The 25,528-nt window shown below is 43.1% G+C and overlaps 1 protein-coding gene across 4 annotated transcripts in view; it reads left to right on the top strand.

Moving 5' to 3' along the window:
- The window catches only part of LOC114791874 (B-cell scaffold protein with ankyrin repeats-like), a 50,017-nt gene that overhangs the window by 5,520 nt on the left and 18,969 nt on the right, over positions 1-25,528 (top strand). For all 4 annotated transcript variants that reach the window (XM_028982409.1, XM_028982400.1, XM_028982418.1 and 1 more), the window contains exons 3-7: positions 7,165-7,292; positions 9,220-9,358; positions 9,720-9,862; positions 11,307-11,424; positions 14,501-14,697. In XM_028982409.1, coding sequence (XP_028838242.1) covers positions 7,165-7,292; positions 9,220-9,358; positions 9,720-9,862; positions 11,307-11,424; positions 14,501-14,697 — 725 coding nt within the window. The remainder of the gene's footprint in view (positions 1-7,164; positions 7,293-9,219; positions 9,359-9,719; positions 9,863-11,306; positions 11,425-14,500; positions 14,698-25,528) is intronic.

Here is a 25,528-nt window from a genome sequence, read left to right as displayed (position 1 = left end):
GTAAGTCGCTCTGGATAAGGGCGTCTTCCAAATGCCTTAAATGTAAATGTAAATAAGTGCAATTCCTGCAACACATAGTGAATAGTTACAAGAGAATATTGGTGAGGATATTGGTGAGCAAGAACGTGGCCATGCTGCTGTGGTGAGAGGAAGAGTAGAGCAAGCAGCAGCCGGCAGGGTGGCAATGGAAGAATCCATCCACACAAAATGGCAAAGCAGAAGAGATGTCAGGGTACTCAGGACTGCTCTTTCGGACCGTGGCAGCCTATTTGAGGGCCTGGTCCAGTGCAGCCATCTGACTGACCAAGGTGATTGGTCCATCTACTGGGTCAACCGGGAACCAAACAGGGTGATGGCCAGTGAGTCCATGGTCCCATGTCTGGTGGCATTGTGTGTATGCGTCCTCTTTCCCTCGACAGGTCCGACATTCATGACAGTCTTACATGCACAGCTTTACTGAAGAACAAGCGGCATTTCAAAGTGAAGCACAGAAGCTACGAGATCCGAGATCCCTGCTGTTTAAGAGCCAAATGCAGCAGAATAAGTGCAAGAACTGAAAAGTCAATTAGCAGCACAACAGACCCCACACACTGCTCTCCGGGCGCCTGTCATGGCTGCCCACTGCTCACTAAGGGTGATTTCGTTGTGAGAACGCATGCTGTACTGCAGTGTATCACAATGACAATCACTTTCACTTTCAGGTGACCTAGCAGAACTGTGTGTAGCACTTGTGGAAGAGTGGAATGCATTGCCTCAGAAGAACATCATTAGGCTAGTGAGGAGCTAGTGAGGAGCATGAGACGTTGCTGTCAAGCTGTCATTGCGCCAAATGGTGAAAACACCAGCTACTGACATTGTCAATTATTGTAATTTTAGGCTATCCCTGTTATTGTCTAAATTTTCAAACCCCCTTGGCGGATTGAGATTTGATTATGGGGCCACTTCCTTAACCGCTAGTACCCCTCACATCTCATAAACAGGCCTGCAGCTGTGTGGCAGTTAAATAACGATGTATGAGTGCTTAGGTTTTTAGGTACTGGTCATCATTGCAGCCTGTCACTTGTGGGGCTCCACTCCCGTGTCACGAACTCTGCCAGTAGTTCTGTGTCTTGATGCAAGCCTATGATAACGTGTTATTGAAGCAGATTTTTTGAGCAATGTCAGAATGGAATTTTTGTGTGTATAATAAGCTTCAGCTGTTCTTCTCTTCTTCCTGTTCTTCTTTGTGATTGTATTTAGCAGTTGATAGTCAATGCACAATCGGAGGCCTCCATCCTTCTTGCCCACAAAGAAGAATGGGGCTGCTCCTAAGAGGGGTTTATGATTCCACTCTTTAGTACAGACAACCTCTTGGGGGCCAGCACCTTGATGACCAGGTCATATGGTCCATGAGGGGGAAATACCATGACTCGGTCCTGGTAGCAGGGGGAACCCCAGGATGGGCATGGCTTGGATTGAGGCTAGGGCATGGCTTGGCTTGATGGTCCTGGCTTAAAAATGGCTTGGCTCACTGAACATGGCAATGGCATGGCCTGGGTTGATGGTCATGGCTTAGACGTGGTCTGAGGCAGATAATATGGCATGGGTTGGGGGCACAGACCAGTTGGAAGGTGGATCCCTGGGGTTTTGGTTTGGGTCAAGGGATGTCAGCTTGCTTGCCCCATCTCTGAATGCTGCTGTTGGCCAAGTGGACATGGGGCTCATGGGTGGTCAACCAGAGGAATCAGAGAATGAGGGGGTCCGGTTGAGAAAGTGCACTACCAGCATCTTGTCAGCTGTGGGTTTGATGCATATCAGGAGTGGCTAAGTCTGGAAGTGCACATGACAGGAGCCTAGGGGGACACCCATCCAGTCCCATCTCAGCTTTAAGTGGACTGCAGTAACAGGGAGCTGCAGGTAAGTGGCCAATTTGAGGTCCATCTGATTCATAGCCACCCCTGACGATGTTGTCCAGCGAATGGTTACTGGTATAGTGCACCGGGTGGCAGATTGAGAGGAAAGTTCAGGGCTGCATTTTCCAGGGGCTGGGGCACTGGCTGGAAAATTTGGTGATAAAGCGGAACTCTATGATGTAGTCTGCTATGCTGCTCTGCCCCCTGTGTAACCTTGAAACACCGTCTTCAGTTTCTCCAGGAATGCCTCCACTGGGCAGCAGATGGTGTCGTGCTGTCCCAGAAGCAGCATGTCCAGTCTAAGGCTCGTGGAGCTGGTGGAGCCAGCCCTGGTGGGTGAGCCCCTACAGCAGATGTGGGCGGCAGCTGAGGAGAGACAGAATTTGAAGACGGGCCGATGCTTAAGAGGATGAAGGGTTGCTGCAGCGGCTGGAGAGTGGGGGTGTAAGGAACAGTTTGTGTGCTTACTGAATGGCAGGAGGAGACTGCAGAACAGTGACTGAAGGCAAGGAGGTTCTCACCTACGATTTGATGGTACATGGCGCCAGCTAGGGCAGTAGTAGACTAGCGGGTAAGGAAGAGGACCCGTAATCAACTAGGTTCAAATCCTGTACCACTGAGGTGAGCATGGTATCCCCCACTCTGTTTGCGGGTGCTTTTCATGGCTGCCCACTGCTCGCTCACTGGAGGGGATAGGATAAAAGTAGAGACCACTGTAGTGTGGAAATTAATCACTTTTTATTCACTTCATTTTGATACACCATCCCTTTATCACTAGAACTCCCAAGTTTTTCTGAGCTCCTCAGCCCTCCAGAGGTAGGCCAAATGGCCACTTGATTTGAAACTAAGAACTCAATCACCAGCAATTGGCTTCCATTCATTTGTAAATGGTTGGCCTATTGGAATGTGTCACTCCCCATCCCCCCATTACCTGTGAGGCCTGGCACATTTGCATTTTTTTTACTCAAAATAGCTAGAATCCAAAGCAGGCCAAACCTATGTGTATGACATGGAAAGCTTCACAAAAGTCTGCCATATCTATACAAAATATCCCACACACTGACCTGCAAATATGAAAAAGACATTCACAACATATATGGAAACACAAGTGTGTGTTATTTATAAAAAAAATTTGCAGCATTTGCAGACCCAGTGACCATGTGAGTGAGTTTGTAACACTTTGCACAGGTAAACCTGCTGCAATTTCTGTTGCAGTTCTCTTGTACCTGGCACTGAGTTGTCCATACAAGTCCTGACACAGCAGCCTTCCTCTCTGTCTCCGTTGCCTTTAGTTACCTGCATTACCTGCGGCTCCGCGAGTCGTATGCTCATTTTTCCTTCAGCGTAGCTGCCTCCTGGTGTTGCCGCAACAACTTGTGCACCACACTCATCCACTGTCGCAGCTTTGACAGGTACTCCGACCCAGCAGCACCTGCCCCCACAGGCACCGGTGGCGACCCGACAATTAGGTCCACTAAGATTAAGTTCCCGCCCAAACATCAGTGTGGCCGGTGTACAGCGAGTGGTCTCCTGCTTGGCGGACCTGTATGCTCATAACACCAGGGGCAAATGTGTATCCAAGGTCCCTCTGGTGCTGTGCGGTCAGGATAGCTAGATGTGTGGCGAGCGTCTGGTTAAATTGCTCCACCAGTCCATCACTTTGTGGGTGCAGCGTGGTGGTGCGGATCTTTATGATGCTGAGCCTCCGGCACACCTTCACAAACACCTGCGCCTCAAAGATTCTCCCCTGGTCACTGTGGAGTTCACTTCCGCTGTTGTGTTGGCACTCTGATCTGGAATCGCATACGCTTCTGGCCACTTTGTAAAATAATCCATGGCAAACAGAATGTAGCGGTTCCCAGCATCAGTCTGTGGAAACGGCCCTAAGATGTCCACACCCACTCGTTCCATGGGCATGCCCACGATGTAGGACTGCATAGGGGCGTGCGAGTGTCCACTTGGTCCCTTCTTCGCCATACAGGTGTGACATGTGTGTAGAAACAGTTCAGTGTCCCGCTGGCAGCCCGGCCAATAAAAACTGTCCCGTAGCCTCCTCACCATCTCCTCGCCCAGTGTGCCCATGTACCATTTTGAGCACGGTGGTTATAAGTCCCTGGGGCACCACCAATTGCCAGGTAATTCATTGGTTCCCTGGAGCTATCCAACATCGGAATAATAATCCATTTTGGATCTCTAGGGACTCAAACCAAGGTGCAGCACCTTGGTCTCGGCGCACTGGGCAGACACCTACACCCAGTCTGGTCTCCGCTGTGCTCTGATCCACTCGCGTGCCCGCTGCATCTCTGGATCCTGTTCTTGTCTAGACCGATGATGCACTGTTCCTTGATCTCTGCCATCCACACAGGGTTGGGGGTGTTGCGTCGACCCAGGGTAATGTGCAGCACAGGGATTGCGGCCGAGAATTGCTGCATGTGTCAGTCGTCAGTCTCTGGCGTCCCACCAGTGCAGCAGCTCGTACCACCCCCTCATTCTGTCCTCCCAGCAGGCGTGACTGGGCCTACCGGGTTTTCCAGTTGTTCTTACCGCAAACGCCAAGATCACTTCCGCCAGCTCTGCCTCGCTGATGGCCGAGTTGAGCGTCTGTGAGGCGTGCAATTGTACGTGGAGGCATAGCTGCTCCAGGGAGAGAGACCGCAGGAATGCCTGTAGGGCCAACTCCTTGTGCGAATCCGCTGTCAGTCTAGGATGTCCCCACCATACGTAGTGGAGGAGGTCGCTGGCGATTGCCTCAAGCTTCTCCCTCATGGCGGCCTCATTTTCCCACTGTCAAAACCGCCGCTCCAATGCGTTGAGCAGGCGGGAGTAGTCCCGCTGCGCCTGCTCTGGTAGGTCGAGCAGAACCTTGAGCGCCTCCCCCTTGAGGGCGAGAACGATGTGGACCGCTGTCTGCGCTGGGCTCCACCCGTTTGCCGCCAGCCGAACTTGGGAGATGTAGGGTTCCAGCGGTTTCCGGCCATCGTAGCGTGGAAGCTTCACTGTGGAGGGCGCTGCTGTTGCCGGCCGTGAGGAGTCGTTCTCTGGTTGAAGTCACTCGGCCAACGCTAGGCCACTCCTCCACCGCTTGCTTGCTCCATCGGGCCTACCAGGTAGGGCATAAAGCTCGGCATCCTGGTCTAATCCGATCTGTACTTCTTCTGTTTCCTTCGGGGGCGTGGCTGGCGATCCCACTTCTGACACCAACGTGACGTGATGTTTAATGAAGACCTCCAGTGTGTGTCTCATTCCTCTATTGGCAGAGATTTGTGCCAGGAGTTGAATATATTTAAATCTGAATTGAACAAACTGAAATTGAATTGAGTTTTTTCGAATCTAAATTGCACATCCTGAATTTGAATTGCATGAACTAAATCTGAATGTAGTAAATAGCAAATTGTCCCTTAAATTGTTACAGAAATTCACTTCTCCTAGTTCCAATTAAGTTATCACAATTGAAAGCCTGCATGGCTTTGCTATAAAACACCCGAAGGACTCCAAGATGGTGAGAAATAAGATTCTCTGCTCTGGTGAGACCAAGAGAGAGCTTTTGCCCTAATTCTAAGCGGTATGTGTAGAGAATACTTTCCGTACCCACTGTAAAAGGGTCTGTGAGTCAGGAGAAGCAAATTTGAATTAAATTGAATTTGAATTAAATTGAATTTGAATTAAAAAGAAGTTTAAATTTTCTTGATATTCATATGCAATTTAATTCAGATTCAGTTCATAAATTCAATTTCAGATTGTGCAATTCAGATTCAAACAAATTCCATTTCAGTTTCTACTGTCATCTCTACTCATATATTACAATCTTGTCCCTGACATCCTAGGAAAGCTCTTTGGTCTTGGCCATAGTGCAGAGTTTGGTATAGATTTCTTCTATGGATGTGTGTCTTTAGGTAACAAGTTGTCAATGTTAGCTTGTTACCTGTATAAAATGCAACTGGTAGCCTGAAGAATTGCTTATTCATTGTCTCACAGTGTTCAAATGAATCTACCAATGAAACTTACAAATCTCTTCCACAAATAAGTGTCCCATACGATTGTGGTGATTAGGTTAAACACTCTTACACAAAAATGCCCCATTCACTCCCTGGATGGGCAAAGATGTTAAACAGAGACATCTCTTTTGGTCTAGCTTACCTTTTATCAAAACAAATATACCCTCTTCATCCCTTATTGGATTCAAATATAATTGAAATATTCAATATAATAAAAATCAATAATTACCATGTTTATACACTCAGTAGACAGTTTTCCTTACGCTTATTTTTCCCATTCTTTTATGTTCAGCAGCCAAGTGATAAATTCACATTGTTTGACTGGATTCATTAGCTTCTTTACATTCGATGTTATAATGCTGGGAAGCATAGCAAGGACTTCTGGAAGCTGAACTACACTTACATGCTTGCAGGTGATTGTGGTGGGATTGCACAAAATAACCTTTCCTCAGATTGTGGTCTTGTTTCAATTCCTCACAGCCTTGACTGCCCATCCAAGTCAGACCCTTTCTACTGAAGTGCCTTTTATTTAATAATTACGGCCCAATTTTACCCCAATGTCAAATCTTTCAATATCTGCCATACTTGTGTCCATGTGACCGATGCGTTCTTGTTACTCCCTCTTTCTGATTTGTTGCATCTTGTAGTTTCTGGTTTGTCTCTTTTCTGAAACCATTTGCTTTTTAACGTCCTCTCAAAGATCAGCCTGCAACACTGACATTTCCACAGTCTCTTCACTCACCACTTCGTGGATTGCATACAAACATACATTGTTTTTATGTTCTCATTTTTTTATTGGTTTCATTTGTGGAAAATTGGTAATAACAACGTATGGCATGTGCTCTTTTTCCAGCATGACAGATTTTAAAGCTAATACCAGAGCTCTGATATTAAGCGGCCATTTCCTGTAGTACACTGTGTATGTACAAATAGTTCAATGGAGAATACGTGATGAACATATAAAGATTGAGTTTCATACAGACACAGAGGCTTAACAGCAGGGATCTTTCTTGTGAGAACCAACTGCTTTTGTGTGTTCAGTGTTTAGTTTTTATATATGTATCACAAAAATAAATATATTTGTGTTTTTGATATGTATTTCTCAATTTAATCCAAAACATCAATAATGCCTGTATGGTTCACACCTAATTATGTGGTCTTTAAACCCTGTCAAATGGTTGTTAAATGCAAATGGGTGAGATGCTCAGCTGACTGACAATGACAAAGACAGACCTGTGATTTTGTCAATCAAGGTCAAGCTACTGATCTTTATGCAGGTAGCCAGTCTTCATCCCCAGACTTTCGGAGGGTGACTGGACCTGAGCTGAAGGTGCAGAAGAGGAGCTCTATATGTTCATTAACCAACCCATCCATGCGGATTATCCCTTCCAGGGTCCCCTGTGAGGTAGGCTCAGAAGCAGTAGTTACAAAATCCAAAAATGGATACCTTGATTGACAACTGTGCCTGGCCATAAGGTGCTTAGTAGCCTATGGGTGGTAGTGGCAATAAGACCACTAAGTCAAAGGCTGTCACTGAGCAAAAACCTTAACCCAGAGTTGCTCCAGGGGCACTGTAACTAATGATCGTAAGATGCACTGGATGAAAAGTGCCATAAATGTAAGTATAAATTCATATTAATGCTGTAACCATAGCAACCCTGTGATAGAGATGCAACTATGGGTCTAAAATAAACAATATTTTACATTAAATTCTATGTTGACATGCAGAATATAGAAGGCAAAATAATGAAGCTTTTCACATGTTTATCTATGTGAAAACATTTCAGTATATCTGGAAAACAGCCCCTCATACAAAATATGAAGAGGCTGGTGGACTCAGAAAGGAGGAAGTCCAAGATTTGGTTAGGACAATTCAATCTGATTCAACTCAGACCAAATTATTAAAAATCATCAGGGAAACATGTCTCCTTGGCATATAGTTTCTCTCCCACCTTCCAGAGAATGAGAAGTTGAGTGACAGCCTGTCAGACACATTAGTTTAAAATGCTGCTTTTGTATTTTTCACTCTTAAACCTCACCAGTCACTACTATTCACATTAGTTTGGGGCTGTGGTGGCCTAGCGGTTAAGGAAGCGGCCCCGTAATCAGAAGGTTGCCGGTTCGAATCCCGATCCGCCAAGGTGCCACTGAGGTGCCACTGAGCAAAGCACCGTCCCCCCCACACACTCCCTGAGTGCCCACTGCTCACTCAGGGTGATGGGTTAAATGCAGAGGACACTTCACTGTGTGCACCGTGTGCTGTGCTGCTGTGTTTCACATGTGACAATCACTTCACTTTATTATTTATTATTATTATTATTATTCACTACTATGCTCAAAATCCAGTAACTTCTAACTTTTCCATTCTTTTGTCACTTGTCTGTGTTTATATGTGATATCTGTCCTAGTAGTATCAAACAGAGGTTGGTAAAGTAACCAATCATTTTACTTAAGTAAGTACTCTAAAGTAACAAGTATAAGTAAAAAGTAGTCAACTAAAAAATACTCAAGTAATAGTACAAATGTATGTAGTTATAAGACTACTCAAGTAATGAGTAACTGTTGGATTGTAATAACTTGTTTGTTTTTTTAGAGAGAAAAGTTAAAAGATATATAAATCTGTATTTCACAATGATAATAAAAAAAAATACTAATACTAATATTTGTAGTAATTAAGGACTAAAATGGTCTGTATGAAAACTGTGATCCTGTGTTCTTTCTGTAACCTTTGGTTTTAGACCTTGAGACAGTCATGTCTGACACTTTTGATTCCATGTATGTGCTGTGTGACAAAGTTGTGCCACTATGCCACTAAGTTTGTGTGTGGTCATGTGAATGCATGGCTAAGTCTGATTGGTGACACAGTGTCATGTCAGTGATTGCTCTATCTGAATGGTGAAACATATCTAATGTATGGAATAAATGGTTAAAAAAAATTAACAAGTAGAGCGTTGCCCAATTTTTTATCAAGTCGTAAAAATGTAACTGAATAATTGTAACTCCATACTACCCACCTCTGGTATCAAACCATCTTTTATGTATGTTTTGTAGACATTATGTCTATTTCACTTTCACTTCTTTTCTTTACTTCGTTACTGCTTAACTTTAAAACATTAACAATGTTTTGCAACTGTTCCTTCACTCAGACATGACATTCTGAAACTGTGCATTCTAACAGTATAAATATGAATATAAATATGAGTAAGTCTAATTCTACTTTTGGACAATTTATTCATGCCAAAATAAGCTTAAAGCAAATTACTTTGTCATGTTTGGTAAAATGTGTTGAATGCCTCCCAAAACTGTATGTTGTATTGAATTCCTCACTGAAGAATCCAGGAGAGATGCACCTGCTACTGAAGGAGAGTGTGTCCTGCAACAATGCTGAAGTGGAATTTAATGGGAACAAGCAAAAGGTGCGGGTAAAGCCTGTGAACTGGAATGAACAGACCCTTATTGTGAATGTGCCAGGTGAGACATCTTACTTAATGCTATCTGGCTTAGGTTAAAACTACACTGTACAAAGGTCTGAACTGTACAAAAAGAACATGACATAAATTAACACATTAATATTTTATCTTATCAACAACAAAAATAAATCAAAATATGAGAAGACCGAATGTATGCAATGTACCCACTATTTTAAAGAATATAGTATGCAGTTTTATTTATTGTACACGGAAGGAATTCCTATAAACACATATGCAAAGCTGCACTGATAATGTTAGGAATGGTTTATGTAGTTTAGTTATTGTTGATAAAATTCCTGATATAGTACAATGTATATGTATATTTCACTTACTGATCCTGCTTACTAGTTATGATCCTTTAGACTTTCCAGCAGGAAGTGTGGTTGTTACACTCTACTGTGATGGCATGGCCAAGGGGAAGGATTTGCTTGAGTACTTCAGCACCATGGGGGAGATTTCACGTCTTCTGTCCAATGTTGCTGACCCTGTGCAATTCATGTGCCAGGTATTTCACACACCAAGCCTCACACATTTACATCTGGTGATTACTGTTGTTTGAACTACCACTCCATTAGTGTTGGAGCTGTAACATTCCACAAGGTTTAGGAGTGTGTACATTGGAAAGTTTGGCTCACAGTCTCCACTCTGGATCTCCAGTCAAGATCCTCCACACCAAACTTTTTCATCCATGTTTTATGTTGGAGCTATCTATCAATACTTTGCATTGCATTTTCATTGCACTGTTGTAAGGGTTGAATGCAACTGCTTGGCCATGGAATTGGCCAAGGTATAGTTACTGCCAAATGCCGTAAAGGGGATTCCATTCCATGAAGCTCACTACACACTGTTCTTCAGCTGATACAGTCAAATGAAGTTGGAGGTCTGTAGCTATTTATTGCAGAAAGTTAGTGATTTATGTGCACTATGCAGCTCAGCATGCTCAGTAGCACCTTGGCGGATCAGGATTCGAGCCTGCAACCTTCTGGTTATGGGGCTGCTTCCTTAACCACTAGGCCACCACTGCCCCAAATGGACACAGGTGCTTCATATTACCACAGTGCCATGCTGGAATTCACAGAGTCCATGTAGTGCCCATGATAAGTGAAACCCATTGTTTTCTATGGCATGCAAGCCTGAATGGCGATCTTGCTCTCTGCCCAGCAATGTGCAAGCTGTGCGTCAAAAATATTTTTTGAACCTTGACCTCTGCACATTGTGACTCATTGACACATCACCCACAACAAAGCATCCATGCGGTCTCTGAAATCAAGATGAAGATGAAATTGACTATAATAGTGATTATTGGTTGACTGTAGTTATTTAATTTCAATTAATCTTCCTCATGCTGTTGCGGTATGCTGGAAATAAGATGTTTGATGCTGTAGGCTGGCCAGATGTGTTTTGACAGTGGACGTTGCTTGATGTGAGTATGCGTGAAATATAAATAGCATGTAATACCTATAGACCAACTTTCTAGTCTAGTTAACTGATATAATGAGGTATAGTTACAAAATGAATTATGTGGTAGGGTCATGAGTGTGATGTAAGCTGATTGCATTAATCATGTCGATGTCAAGAATGGTGATTCCACTGGATGGAACATTCAGTCTGAAAGTAGAAGCACAAACTCCATGGCACGCAATGTGCATGCCACTTTGGTTTGGAAATTGAGTGAGTGTGTGGAGGGGTATTTGAAATGTGGGATAGTAATTGACTAGCAAAGAGAGAGTGAACATCTAATTAGCTTGAAAGCATATTTTTGTTTCCTTGTCTAATTTAGCATGCATACTGATGCATAGACCACTCATTATCCAAAAATCTTCATTAGTTACAGTATATATTGGATATTCTAGGAGTGAATCATGTGTTAGTTAAATATAACAGATTCATATTAATTAGTGTACTTTTTTTAATAAACAGCCTACAAAGCATCTATATTTTATCACTAGGCATTCCAGGTAGGTACTGTGGAAAAACTCGATGAGATACTGGCATTTTCACTGATGCAGCAGATGCCAACAGGAGGTTTTCTGGAGTTGCAGAATGACCAGAGACCTGGGATTAGGGGTAAGTTCCTTATCCATAATTTGTTCTAAGCAAAGTTCCATGCCCAAATATATATATAAATTCAACATGTTTTTAAGTTGGAACATTGTAGTATTCATGATTACATAGCATGTATTTCCCTGTAGGAGACTGTTTTTACATATATAAGGTACTGGCAGATACATGGCTGGCTAGCATCTGCCAAGCCATGTATAATGGCATTTGACTTTTGGTCAATTCAAAAGCCAAATGTGAGGGTCCGTTTCCTGGCAACAAAGAATGTGTGCGTGTATGTGAGTGTGTGTGTGTTGGCTTTACAGCAAAGATGTCAAGGTGGTAGAGACCTACTCAGCACCGCTGAATAAATAATGGAGGCATCTATAATTTTATGACCAGATAACACTGACCTTCCAACCAAAAATTCAACAGATATCAGATCAGATTATTTCAGCAAAATATGCATATTCATAGGCTGTATATTTCAGAGGTTTGTCAGGATTCTTTCCAGGAGGAAAGAAGAAATTAAATTAAATTCTTCAAGAAGAAATTACAGAATTTAAAAAAGAACAAATTGTGATACACTGCAGTGCGCACAACAAATCCCATCATCCTTGGGGAGCAGTGGGCAGCCATGACCGGCGCAAGGGGAGCAGTGTGTGGGGACTATGCGTTTGCTTTGAACCTTCTGATTACGGGTCTGCTTCCTTACACACTAGGCCACCATTATCTTTTGTAACATAGATGGAATTTATGAAAAAATATTGAGGATACTGTACCCCACTTTGAGTGGTTGCTTTATGAGCCATATCTTTTAATATGTGTGTCTGTTTGTCTATTCCTTTGTGCTCTTCTCTTTCACCCGATGAATATAAACATGTATCTCAGTTCATTAATTTCTGTGTGAATGTCATGAAAGCAGTTATCAACATGTTAAAGGAAAAGCTTTGTCAGTTTTAATTTGAACTTTGGATTCACTTGAATAATATTTTCAATTACACTGAAAACCAGGATCACCTCCCCCAACTGTCTCTTGCATATTCATATAGACTGCTTGATAAAATGTGCCCCCATTTACAGCACAGAAATTTTAACATGCCTGGTAATGAAACATTTAAACATTTATGAACATTTAAATAATCAACCTAGGACTAGAGAAACACATTAAGTATATATGACTTAATCTTCCTTCTCATGAACATACTGTGCTACACTTTAATAAATTACACTTTAAAATGCTTGTAGATTATATTTATGACTTATGTATACATTGTGCATAATATAACCAAATACAAACACTCTTATGATAGGTATTAACTGACTATTAAGTCTACAGTCCTTGACAAAAGTCTTGTTGCTTGTGTACAAATTGACCTCAAGTGCGCTGAAATATATTTCTAATCAAGTTTTTTTCCAACAGCTTTTGTAATAGTGCAAATAGTTTCAGTGCAAAGCTTGGTAAAGCCCATTGAGTAAATTTTTGCAAAGACATGAGTGTTGTAGCCTTGTCATAGGAGCTTCACCTGTGATTTATAATGGATCAATTAGGTCTCAGGTGTGTAAAAAAGAACCCCAGTACACTAGACCACATCAACGTCAACTAGACGTCTGCAAACATGCCTGAGATTCACCCTGAGACTAAAGTGTTGATTATCAAGAGGCTGAAGACCAGATCCACTGCTGATGTGGCAGACACCTTCAAGGTACAGAGGATAAAAAAATATTTGAATAGACTGGAGACTTTTTGACAAGCCCAGGTCAGGAAGACCCCACAAGACAACTGCTCAAGAGGACCGTTTGTTTGCTCGAAAATCCAAGGCCAGCCCATTTTTCACTGCAGCAGAGCTCCTTGAGACCTGGTCACCTGAAGTCCCTGTGTCAACCGGAACAGTTTGTTTAATTCTGTCTCAAAATGGCCTCCATGGTTGAATCAGTGCCCAGAAGGCAGCACTAAACAAAAGACAATTGAAAAACTGTGTGGCTTTTGCCAAGGCCCACAGCCTGCTAAGAGAATGGACACTGGAAAAGGGGCAGAAGGTGGATGGATCCGAGATTCACCCAGAAAACAGTGACGTTAGGTGGTGGAAAAATCATGGTCTGGGGTTACATCCAGTATGGGGGTGTGCGAGAGATCTTATCTACCTTTTATATTCCCAATCTTAAAAGAGGCCAAATTCTACAGCAGGATGGTGCTCCATCACATACTTCCATCTCCACATCAAAGTTCCTCAAGGTGAAGAAGATCAAGATGCTCCAGGATTGGCCAGCCCAGTCACCAGACATGAACATCATTGAGCATGTGTGGGGTAGGATGAAAGAGGAAGCATGGAAGATGAAACCAAAGAATATTGATGAACTCTGGGAGGCATGCAAGACTGCTTTCTTTGCTATTTCTGATGACTTCAACAATAAATTGTATGAATCCTTGCCAAACCACATGGATGCAGTCCTTCAAGCTCCTTCAAGTCATACAAGATATTAAATTTGGATCTCACAGCACCACTACTTAATATTTTATGACATATTTTTGTATTTGCAGTAAATTTGTTCAATTTGTATATATAGGCAACTAAATTGGACCTTTCTGTCTTGATTAAATGATAAATCTTTTTTCAGTGAAACTAATTCATTTCAATGCATTCAACATCATTTGGTAGGGTTTCAGCTTTTCATATGAGCTATTTCTAACACCAATTGACTAATTAAAAGTCAGGTTAATAGCAAGTGTTTCTACAAAACAGATAAGCGACAAGACTTTTGTCAGGGATTGTATGTATAAATGGAATATGATTAACAGGTGGAGTCAGAAGTGTTTTTGTAACTATCAATCGGAAGTTGTCTGAAATAACTGGAATGGATGTAACCTGTCAAATAATCATAATTCAACATCTCAAATGTATAGTCAGCATCTCATCAAAACTGAATGGCTGGTTTTAAGAGACCCTGGCTCTATTGTTTTAATTAGATTTATTTATGCAGCTTTATGTCGGCTCGTGTTCATACAGAAAAGGAAAGTGAGATTTAATCACTCAAGATATCTGGGGAGACACAGGGCCTCAGATATGCTTTACCATAGCTTTGCTTCTGATTCAATCTACAGCCGCTCATTCAGAGGACATCCCAACACTGCTGCACTTCTCAGCTTGTCACGGCCTACGTGATGTTGCTGGCATGCTGCTACAGTGCCCTGGAGTTCAGAAGGCCTTGCGGATGGCCAATGTACATGGACAGACTCCACTGGACATTGCACACACCCACGGACATACTGAGCTGTACATCCTGATGCAGGAAACCGTGGTGAGTGACTTCCTTCCTCAACAGGCACAAGAGGGTTTCCACGCAGGCGTATAATTATAATCATGAAAATAAATCAGATTTGTGATGCAGCTGGATCTCAGTGGGTGGCAAATGTAATATTCTAAAAGCAGACTTCTGTAGGCAACTGACAAACAGCAGTTATTTAGGAAATGAAACAAAAAAATGTGAAGCTGTAAAAGCCGAGGACAGGTTCTTAACCACAATGTTTGCCAAACAAACCACTGACCAAAAGGACGCAATTGCATATGTTTCTCAGTGTGGGGTATTGGCGGCTCACGAGTCGAACAGGCAACCTTCTGATTCCTTAATGGCTAGGCCACCACTGTCTCATATTCTATATTAATCTGATATTCCATTCAACAGCTATTTCTTTAGCTACCATAGTAATTTACAATATTAACAACATGAATATGAAATTAGAAAGTTTAAAGACTGGCGGGGGGGGGGGGGGGGGGGGGGGGGGGGGGGGTGTTTGTATGGTATATTATGGTGGTAAGCATGTGTCCTCTAGAACCAAACCCCACACACAGCACCAGCACTCACTATGCAGCACCAATACTCACAACGTACTGCTAGTTCTGGCGCCACAGTGCCTGGTCTTATCCTGTTCCAGTTTAGGTTACCAGGCTCATTGCTGCTTTCTTCACTGTACTGCCTGACTCTGCTTCTACTCTGTTCTGTCGGTCCTAGCAGGACCTGGTCCCATCTCACACCATATCTCTTGTGCCATTGTGATTCAGGAAGTTGTGGTAGCTAGTTAGGCATCTGGAAACAGGCTGGGATTATTATAAACCCCGGCTTGATTAAATTCTTGCCACCATTTGATGCTTTCCCACCAATGATGAGGCATGCAATTACAGTTTTCCATCAGTATGTCAGACTGATTCCTCCTTTGCTTCCTTACTGTTCTTTATCATCATTTACCTCTCTTGATGTTGCGTCCTGGTCTAGGTCAGGAACGTGAACAATTTAGAAAGAGGGAGGGAAACGTCACAAACGTTTGACGAGGTGATTTTTACTAATAATAAACAATACAGGTCACGCCTTGAAACATAATAAGGCCACGAAAAAGCATTGGGCAGACTAATGGGAACAGGGCATCTGTCCAGCGTATTTCCCCATTCTCCCTTTCCTTCCCTCTCTCCTTCTTTTTCTCCTTCTCTCCCCCCTTTCCTCGTCGCAGCATGCCATCTTTAATGGGAGCGCAAATCAGCGTCAGCTCTGGGAGGAGTTCCGTAAATTACAGGCTCCTCCTACAAAAAGGAAAAACACAAACAAGACAGAACATACAGACCACACATCACATGATCACGAGACGTAACACTTGACTAGTGATCCTCATTTTGAGTTGGTGTTTATTGTATGGACTTTGTATGGATCATATGGATCATAATTGCATGATGCTCCTGCTCTATACAAGGTTCAAAGGTTCAAAGGACTATGGCATCAAGTATTGAATGGATGGCAACAGATGTTTACAAAGACAGATGAAGTTGCCTTTGCCACATGGGACAACATTCCAACCAGCCTCCTGGAAACACATCAAGCAAATTTTTTTTTTTTACAATGTATATATTTATTTATTGAGGTCTTAAACTTTTGATAAACTCAACAGCCTGTTTCAGTTTCGATGCATTTGTATCTCACTCCTACTTCTGTTTTCATTTAAAACCCCTACTTTCAACCATAAGATCCACCAGTGCAAAACGCAAATATTTGATTACTGATTATGTTCAGTAGTGTTCATTTGGAGGAATGTTCAGGTGGACATTTGGGAGTCAAATTGTTAAAATGACAATATATATCTACATTCTCCTTGTATTTGTTAGCACTTTTTCTGAGGGTGGTTTTTAGTGGAAAGTGCTGTGATATTCCTGCTTAAATGCATTTACACAGAATGTGGCTGCTAGAACCCATCCTGGGGCCTTAGTCAGATTTTGGTTATCCACTAATAAGACTAGTATTGCCACCGTTTGCAGTGTTGGGGAGTAACTGAATACATGTACCGGCGTCTTTAGAATACAAAAAATGAGTAACTATTTCGTTACAAATACCGTTTAAATGAGTGATAATCAGAATACAGTTACTTTTTTAAAAAGCGGCGTCTTTTCCTGTTTCCTCTCTAATTTTGGTAATTCCATGCGTCGACCACGCATAACACAGGTGTTCTGTCGAAACATGCTGCCTATAGAGTTGCGCTACCTAGTGGATCTGCGCATGCGCAGTCCGTCATGTTTGCGCTCTGTTTCAGCGCCCATAAATCCTGAAATTGTAAATAAATATGATTTTAATTCACTATTACACTATGATCTTTATACTCTTACAGTGCACATGGACTGAGTGTGTGTAAGGTGACACGCCATCATCCGGTTTAACCTCGCCGCTTTTGAGGGTTTGAGGACGGCCGCGCGGAACAGAGACGGCTGTAATAGGCGCGCGCGCCGGCCGCTTTCCGCCGCGAGGAAGGGGCGGTCTTTGTGCTAGTGGCGTTTTCAAATCGATCCGATACGGGGCCAGTATCGCCGATACTGATACCGATACTTTTTAAGAATGACTGTGGATACATCATTAATTTGCTATATCTGAATTAATGTTTTAGATATTTAAGTGTTTTTGTGAGTTTTCTTTTAGATTATTTAGTTAAAAACCATGGACAGAATTTGAGTTTCTAGGTAAACAGAAAATACTTTATTATCACGATAAAAGGTAACAGTAGAACAGTAACAAAATATTTTTTCACGTGTGGATTTTTAAATTCTTTTAGTAATAAAGAGATTGCACAAAAGTATCACTCACACAAATTAAAACTTTTTTTGCAAATAGAATACAAAAATAAATCAATTCTCCGGTCTTTGAACTTCTTCCCTTTTTTTTAAATAAAGAAGGATACAAAAATATCACTCCACAAAAAATGCTATAAAACAAATATAAAATATAAATATTTATAAGTAAGTTTTACGTAGAAGGTGTATTCAGGATTTGCTGAATACAGTACAAAAATGAAAAACTTACAAAACAAAACAATTTCTACCTTCAATTACCTATTTCCTAAATAAGAAATGTACTAAATAAATAGTTAAAATACAATAAACACTTAAATAACTGAACAGCTCCCAAATCCGAGAGTTTAAAGACAGATTTCCAGAAGCATCCCTCCTAGGCAGAACTAAACTTTTTTTTGCTTTTATTGCACATTGCCTTTGAGTTATTAACTGTCCTGCCGTAGAAAAAATCCTTTCGTCAGGCACTGATGTAGCAACTACTCCCAGGTGTTTTTTTTTGCAAGTTTGCTCAGAGATGGAAATGTTGGTGCATTGTTTTTCCACCAAAGTAGTGGATCCTGATCCCGTGGAATTGGCCTCTCTTCTGCGTACCTGCGCATTTCAATTAGGGAGTCAGTGCCAGAGGTCCGATGCTGCTGAGATGCAAAGACTTGCGAGTCAAATTCTGTCCATAACCCACCTTTTGCTACAGGTGGGGATGCAGCAGCCCTTGCTGCAGATGAGCATGAAGCAGTTGCAGGAGCTGGGGCAGAGCTGGTGGCAGAGCTTGAGCTTGATGCAGATGATGACTTCTATTTGGAATTTTGTACCGTGGGTCAAGTGTCCTTACAAAATTCCTAAAGCCGTCATCTTCCACCATGGAAAGAGGTTGCAGGTTCTTCACAATCATTTCTGCCAGCCTCCCCGTAATCTCCACTGCTCTTGTGGAATAATACAAATAATTAGCTATGTAGTACATCCACTTGTAGTTTAAATTGTGTGATAGAGTATCCCTTTCACAATTAACACAAAAGGCTAATTATCTTCAATAAAATCTGAACCAACTACATTCAGTACATTTGTTTCAGTTCCAGTAAAATGCATTTATTTAAATAGCATGTTTGAATGGAATAAACATATTATATGAAAGTATTAATTTATAGTTTTATACTTTATTTACATAATTTATACTTCTGAGTTGGCTAAAGTAACAAATGACCAGTTGCACTTTGAAAATGAATATCAAATAAGGGCAAAGAAGACAGAAATATTGTTCATCACCATTCATCTACCTGGATATTCTATGCCATACTGAAAGGAGCGGTGCTTAGGCAAACATATGACAACACAGTAGATGCATGAGTCTGCTTAGCACCACTTTGATGTGGGAGGTATTTGTACCAGCAAGTTTAATTTCTGATGGAACATTCGCACTGTAAGTAAAAGAGAGGGAGTATCCCATCGTCCTTGCATCGATGCGATATCAATACCAACTTGGTATCGATACTATCGATATTTTGGATTGATCCGCCCACCACTACTTTGTGCACCTTCTTTTTATTTTAACTTAAGTGATGGAATGTGTTGGTGACCATAACAGTAAATACTTTTCAATGGCATATTTTATGTTTGTCTTGCATGTATTCTGTAATCTGTAACGTAATACATTTTAAAAGTAACCTTCCCAACACTGACTGTTTGGTTGGAACTCTCTCACCTGTTATGAGCCATGCACTCAATTACAGTTCCCTTACAGTCAGACTGATTGTTTAAGATTTAACATTTGAAAATAGCACTTTTTTATTTACTTTGCGTGACTGCTTATCCTCATTTTGAGTTGTGTTTATTGTTTATTTATTGACCTTTAATAGCTAAGTAGTTATTATGTATACTGCTCAGTTTGCTTTGTGGGGGATGATGCAGTATGTTGGCTGAGAGGTCAGTTGCACACCGTAAGGTCATTTTAGGATGGCTAATGCAGAAGATTCCTGCTTAGTGGTGGTTCCTAATAGTTTTATCCCCATATTAAGTGGTTATCATTTATTCACAAATGACATGCTTAAGTGTATACCCATGCATCCATTACACACAGACACTGACATTATATACTGTAATTTACAGCAAAAATAGGTCCCATAATTCACACTGCCAAACACATTATGCATGCATACTCTACAGTAACTGGCACAATCTATACCCACTGAACCTATTATAATATATTGTTTTTAGAACCCATTTTTAATCTACACTCTTTAATGATGACTGCTATGTTGATGTACTTGCTCAAACAAAAAAAGTGAAAAAGAACTTCACTGGACTACTTTGGTATGGCAAAATGATCACCTCATCACAGTTACAAATCACAGTTAACAAATTGATGATAAAAAAAGTTACAAATAACCTCATATAGCGCAGACCATGAAGCAAGAAACACAATTCTTGGCAATTAAATAAAATGTACAGAGTCTGAACTTGGGCATGGCCCAAGTATGCAAGTATGGTGTGAAAAAGTGTTTGGCCTCTCTCTGAGGATCACTGAAGGATCGCCTGTGGGGTCACGGAGTTCCGTGGCGAGACGCGCCAGGAATACGACCCCCATATACTGGTTAATCGGTTTCTTCCCCATGCTCTTCGCCATGTCAGGCCAGGAACTCTGCGTTCTGCTGGCAAGGCTCCCCATGGATTGGGATGACACAGACGATGATGAGAGCGACGAAGACCTGAGTTGGTGGGAGGTCGGTGCCTGGATGTCTCTGCCCATCACGCCTGTCTGCGATCGTTGCGAGGTCTGTGGGGACCCACGTGACTTCCTGTGGTGTGATTACGAGGGAGAGATGGACAGACACGAGGGAGAGATGGACAGTGACACAGGGGTAAGCTGGTAGAAGAGGGCGACGGGAAGGTCACCAGCCAGTAATTCCGCTGCCGGGACTGTGGAAGCCGCCTCTCCAGCTCCGGTCATAGACATGCCTACCCTCTGCCCAGATGTTACCCAGTAGAAAGGCACAGTACACGCCCACCACCATCTCCAGCAACGGGCCCAGCCCCCTGTGGGAAGTCCCTGGACCCTTCTCATCCTGTGGTGTGTACTTTGCTGCTCTTCCCTCGCTCTCAGACGCAGTGAAGATCAGCACCATACTCACGCGTCTGACTGGGTTAGCGTGGGGCTGGGGCGCAGCCCTTTGGCAGCAGGGAGAGACAGACAGAATTGCTTAACAGGACTTCCTGGAGCTGCTGAGGGCAGAGTTCGATTCGCCAGAGCCTGAGCAATGGATCGAACCCTGCCCCACCACCACACACAGAACCAGCCAGGATCCAGTGCAGGAAGACCCCACGATGTGGGATGCAGCAGTGGCAGGTGGCGAGAGGGTCACGCCTCCCGTGTTACATTTACTGCATTTATCAGACACAAGGGCCAGAGTGACTTACAATCAGTAGTTACAGGGGCAGTCCCCCCCTGGAGCAATTTAGGGTTAAGTGTCTTGCTCAGGGACACAATGGTAGTAAGTGGGAGAAGACCTGGGTCATCTGGTTCATAGGCGAGTACTCTGCTGTTCCTCCTGAGGAGGTCCCGGAGAGCCCAGAGAGGGAGCCAGAAGACCCTCTCTTTTGTCTGTCTCTGTGTATGTGTATGTGCATGTGTGTGGTGTCTGCCCCCACTTTCCCTCTTTGTGTCTATGGCAATCAGGCAGCCGAGCAGAACTCCAGGGATGAAGTTCCTGACCCAACCGTGCTAGCCCAGGGCAAGGTGGATGAGCCCAGAAATACTCCGTTGTCCAGCCAGGGGGGTACTTCCCCCAAAGTTTATTTTTTTGGGGGGTGGGGGGGGGGGCGGCATGGGTTGGGGGTTCCTTCTGATGGGGGGGGGTTAAGCGATGGTGCTGGGTCCACCGGTAAGCAGGGGCAGAGTGCAACAGAGCACCCTGAATGGCTTGAAGGTCCAGCTGGGACAGGCTGGAAGAGGGCCTGCTTGTCCCAACAGAAGCCCTCACACTGGCACCAGGGACGTGCAGCAAGAGGGGCTGCACGTGCCCAGAAGGCACCACAGTAACTGGTTGCCAGAGGGTCCGGGAGCGCCTCCCTGTGTGGTACAGGAAGGGAAGCTATTCACACTGCCAGCAGGGATGTGCAGTGAGAGGGGCTGCATGTGCCAAGAAGGCACGATCCAGGGGTGCGGTAAATGTTAGCCCGAGGCTCCGGGACCACTTCCCTGTGTGGGGCAGGGAGCGACACAGAAAGCATCAGAGGGGACGTGCGGAGCCAGAGGGTCCGGGTCGGCCGGTGGGAGGACACAGCAGGACAGGAGCCATGTGGTTGCTGTTCACCCCCCATCCTCCGTTGAGATTACTGCTGGGGCTCCGAGGAAGTAGCCCATGGAGGGGGGCTCTGTCACGATTGAATGCACCTGGAGATGCACCTGGCGCCAATCTGCATGACAGCATGGCGATCAGAGCAGCCAGTTGGGGCTGCGACATTTTATGTGGACTGTGCAACGTATGAGTTTAGTTGTTTTCAGTTTTTGCAATCGGCACACTCCTGCGAGTATGTTTTTGTTCTCCCCCTTTTTCGGCCCTCTCGCCGGTTTGGTTTTTGGAAGCGCCTTTGCGCTTTGTTTTTACTTGAATAATTTTATTATTAAGGGAGAGAAAAACAAAACAGTGGTTCATCACACCTTAGTTTTCCAGGATGAAATCAACTACATGCCCTCGGACTGCTGTGGATAGCAGGCCTTCAGACCTCAGTGTCGCCTGAAGCTAGTGCCCAACAATGCCACCACAAGCCATGTGAGGAAAAATGCACAGGAAATGGTTTGGTATTGGGTAAAAAGTGGTTTTGAGTATCAGAAACATGGACAAACAACTTTACAATTGCCAACAACTTCTCAACATTGAACACGCTCCAAGCAGGCAGATTGCAGCACTACCAAGACCCTGCGGCTGCCCGGAAGTTCGTCAAAATCCCTGCCAGGCTAAAAGCTAACCACAGCCAACCAGCGTTACTGTCTATTCTTCTCTCTAATGTGCGCTCATTTGACAACACAGATAAGACTTATCTGAAAATAAGTTCTTATTTTCACTCTTCTCTCCATAATGGATATTTACTATACACACAGCATCTGGAAAGCCACCAGAATTGTGTAAGACTCTACACACCCCTTACATGCACTCCTCACTCTCTTAACATCTGGAAAAAGGTATCGAAGCATTCAGGCCCTCACTACCAGACAAACAGCTTCAAACCACAGGCTAGCATACTCAGGGACCTTCTTCTCTGGACTGCAAAACCCAAACACACACACTCTTATGTTCAGAACACATCATTGTGACATTTCTGTTATAGTAGTATTTGCACATTCTTTACTGTTTTTTTTTTGTCTTCCTTGTCTTCATGTTTTGCCTGACTTAAATGTTACTGTTGCACTGCCTGTGTCCCATGTTTTTGCACTTCATGTAGCCCAGTTTGTCAATGTTGCACACATATGCCAGTCTGTAACTTGGTTCAAATATTACATGTAGCACCTGGTTCCAAAGAAACATAGTTTCCTTTTATTATGTACTGACAATATGTCACTCAAGGATTTCAGAGCAGAGTGTGACTATATGAACACGAGACAGCCAAAACTGCCAAACACAACCAGTATGTGCATTCACCTGAGCGCATTCCACACTATAATCAATGATCTCGGAAGATAAGAGGAGGAGGAGAATGAAATGAGATACGGCTTACTTGGGGTTGAGATGAAAGCAGGAGGTGAGATAAAAGAAGTAGGCCGGTGCTGATTAAATGCTGAACGTTACCTGGTTCTACGTTTGAGACAGTCATGTCACCAAAGTCACGGGGCACAATAGCTCACAGGAATTTTAACTTAAGGGCACTTCAGCCTATATAGATGCAGCAAAAGACCCATCTCCACCAGTGATCTGGGCACTCCAAATTGCTAAGGAGGTTGAAGTGGTGCTGGAGGAGGTGTGTGGTATAATGCTGGTATAAGCTGCCACAGAGGATGCATGGAGTGATGATGACCTCATGGATCTGCTGATACTAAAAAAGCAAGGCACATTATGGCACATTGCACCCACTGGATGAGGGCAGTAGAGACACAGACACCATTTAACTCGACACCTCCAGCCTGGGCCCGCGGCCACAACTCCAAGTGCCATGTTGGCTGGATGGTAAGGAGGCGGTTGCTCCATCGCCAGTCTTTAGACCAAACCATACATACCTACCTACCATACCATTTCGTTGCAGACATATCACTGAAGACTGTATTCTGGCATCCCCCTGACACCACACTTCCGTGGGAAGAGGTCCGACTGGTCAACAAAATTACAAAAATAAGGACTGAAAAGGGGGAAGCCACGAAACAGGTTAATGGGTTGCATGACATGGAGCGAGAATATGTTTGTTAAGGTGTAGCTCTAATGGACTGGGACTGGAAGAGACTGCTGGATTGTAGATCCTCTTGCATGAGTTCAGACAAACAATGCAGCTGTACTGGTCTGGCACAGCACAAAATCACATGCACTACCCATCCGACAAAGAGCATGGCACCTTCCACTAGCTCCTAAGAAAGAGGCAGACATAAAGATTAGAGAGATACTAGCTGTAGGAATCATCCAGCCTTATCAGAGCCCTTGGGTATCGCCAGTGGTCTTTGCAAAGAAGATTGACGTTCACTATGCTTCCGTGAGAAATTCCTAGAAGGCTTGTCGCAGGGATCTTTAAATAACAAATTGACTCTCTTCTATTCCCCAAAGTCCTCTGTTTTCATTCCAACATGCAAGTACAATAATGAATGTTCTCATGTATTAATTATTGATTATTTCATTGAACCTGAGAGGGAAATTAACAGAGTCATTAACAGAGCGGTACTTTACAGCAATTACTTTTTTTCCCTATGATTTCATTCTAAATCCTGTGGAAATTATCCTTGTGTTTGGCCACAAGGATCATTTGGCAGGTGATGTATAAAACAAAAATTAGATAGTCTTTTAAATAATTTGAATATTTGGATCAACCGTATATATATACATACACACACACACGCGCACACACACATACATACAATCATACATACACACATATATTGAACTGTTTGCCTCTGCCACCAGCCTTTTTTGTAGTTTATCTTTTGATTATCCTTTGTTCATACAGGCAGATTACTCGACCACAGCAATTTGTTTCCTCAAATATATTGACAGAATGTCAGTTGACTGATAGGAGAATGAGGTGCTGCAGTTTTGTGATGGCAGAATGTTCTACCAGTCTCTAATGCTCCAATCTCATTTCTTTCTCCTAAACCCATATTGCCTTCCCCATAACCCCAATTGCAATTTACAGATTCTCATTTCAGAGAGATGGAATGCCCATTACCAGACAAATCTCTTCTCAGATCAGTCAATCTTTGTTTTGAAGAACGGTTCTTACTTATCTCTTTTTATCAAATGTTAAATTATTTTTTAAATCATGTAAATTCACATTGCATGTCAACTTTTGCATGAAAAGTCAACAAATGTGTATTTGGCCGTTTGATAGTCTCCTTATCTAAGGCAGCATATACATTCCAGTAATCTTTCACTCTCCAATTGGAGTCATTGTGAGCTAAGGAGGTTTCATGAAGGATAAACAGCCAGCCACAAACTTTCGGACTAAACATGGATTATATAAGAAACTGGAACCGCATTTACTGCTGTACATGGGCCATCCTAATACTTCCTGCTTAAACCCAATAATGGGCATCATCTGAAAAATAATGGACATCATCTGAAAAATCTTCTTTATTGGAAAAAAATTATAGGACTAGTTTTTTCAACCTGCCACCAGGCGCAGCTCAAGGGGCATGCCACGTTACACCACACGGGAAAGTGGAAGCATGTGATTCCCACAACATACTTTCCGGAGGTCAGTCATTGAGCTCCCTTTACTCGTCTCAAACCATCTGACAAAATAAAATTGACCCCTGATCTGCTCTGGATACTCGCCACTCTTGCGTTCTCTGCACTCAGTGAACTTAAACATTGTTGGCCATTTAAGTTACGAATGCCCCG

Source organism: Denticeps clupeoides, chromosome 1 (genome assembly GCF_900700375.1).
Source record: "Denticeps clupeoides chromosome 1, fDenClu1.1, whole genome shotgun sequence".
Taxonomy (NCBI): Eukaryota; Metazoa; Chordata; class Actinopteri; order Clupeiformes; family Denticipitidae; genus Denticeps; species Denticeps clupeoides.
This window is presented reverse-complemented; position numbering and strand designations above follow the sequence as displayed.